The sequence below is a fragment of the Penaeus monodon genome, chromosome 24, assembly GCF_015228065.2.
Source record: "Penaeus monodon isolate SGIC_2016 chromosome 24, NSTDA_Pmon_1, whole genome shotgun sequence".
Lineage (NCBI taxonomy): Eukaryota > Metazoa > Arthropoda > Malacostraca > Decapoda > Penaeidae > Penaeus > Penaeus monodon.
The window spans coordinates 4,245,676-4,247,100 of record NC_051409.1 but is presented as its reverse complement, the minus strand read 5'-3'; the positions used below and the strand labels follow the sequence as shown (position 1 = coordinate 4,247,100).

Sequence of the window (1,425 nt, the reverse complement as noted above, 5' to 3'; positions counted from 1 at the left end):
ACCGATGGGTGTGTTTTGATAATTTGGCCGCGCGGTGACCACTGTGGCTCCGGCCGCCCCGCCCTAAATTATGTAAATGACGTCAGGGAACAATACCCAATCAGAACCCCGCTGGGCAGTGGCTGTGTTGTGATTGGTGGAGGCGGTGCAAGAATGCGCATGCCGTAATGATATCATAAGTCACGGTGAACGGGCGGTTTATCCTATTAATTGCTGTTGGTCGAGGTTGGGTTGCAAAAGCGGGAGGGATCGGGATGAGAAAAATCCTTTAATTTCATGGATGAACAAGTCAGGCAGCGAGCGGTCGCCAGGGATGCGAGGGAACCACTTGATGGCCAGCCTCGGCCGCCCAGGGGTGCCAACGCCGCTCGCACGCCGCCCAGGGGTGCCAACGCCCGTCCGACGCCGCTCGGGGGAGGGGAGGGGAGGGGGTACCGACGGCCGACCCGACGCTACTGGAAAAGGGGTAAGACAACGGCTCTCGAGAGGAGGACCGAGAGACACGCAGAGCCTAATAAACATCAGATGACCAAGTAGGCGAGGAGGCCAATGCCAAGGGAGGGGACAGCGCCCCAAGTGCACGCCCTCCACCCTCACCCGCGCACTCCGCCTCCCCTCGGATCGCGCGACTCTCCCTCCCCCTCACATCCTCTCCCTCAACTCCCTCTCTATCCTCATCCCCCATCTCATCCCCTACTCACCCCTCCCTTCCTCCTCCCTACCCTCACCTCTCCCTCCTGAAGGGACACGCGAAGGGACGACCCCCTCGCCACTCCCCTCCCGCACGCCATCACGCGCGGCTCCTCTACTGCCCGAGACTGCCCTCCACCTCGCGTACCCTAGCAGGACGCCCTCCCGCCAGCGCCCTCTCCGGCAGCACGCCTCTCTCCGCCAGGCTCGGAGCGCCCTCCCGCCAGCGCCTCTCCGCAGCGCCTCTCCGCCAGACGACCTCCCGAGCGCCCTTCCGCCAGCGCCTCTCCGCCAGCGCCCTCCGCCAGCGCCCTCTCCGCAGCGCCCTCTCGCCAGCGCCCTCCCGCCAGCGCCTCTCCGCCACGCCCTCCCGCACGCCCTCGGGCAGCGCCGCTCCGCAGCGCCTCCGCACGCCTCCCGCAGCCTCTCCCACGCCCTCCCGCCAGCTCCCTCTCCCAGCCCCTCTCCGCCAGGCCCACGCCAGCGCCCTCCCGCCAGCGCCCTCTCCGCCAGCGCCCTCCCCGCCCCCAGCGCCCTCCCGCCAGCGCCCTCCCGCCACGCCCTCCCGCCAGCGCCCTCTCCGCCAGCGCCCTCCCGCCAGCGCCCTCTCCGCCAGCGCCCTCTCCGCCAGCGCCCTCTCCGCCACGCCCTCCCGCCGCCCCTGGTCCACGCCCGCACCTCGCCGCGGCCAAGGGAGCGAGGGCGAGAAACAGTCGCTTCTCGGACGCCCTCGCG

General features: G+C 69.2%; 1 protein-coding gene across 1 annotated transcript in view; it reads left to right on the top strand.

Moving 5' to 3' along the window:
• Window positions 1-276: 276 nt before the first annotated feature.
• The window catches only part of LOC119588809 (uncharacterized protein DKFZp434B061-like), a 58,268-nt gene continuing 57,119 nt past the window's right edge, over window positions 277-1,425 (top strand). Inside the window, exons 1-2 of the mRNA XM_037937456.1 lie at window positions 277-385; window positions 844-1,402. Of these exons, the coding sequence (XP_037793384.1) occupies window positions 277-385; window positions 844-1,402 (668 nt within the window). The remainder of the gene's footprint in view (window positions 386-843; window positions 1,403-1,425) is intronic.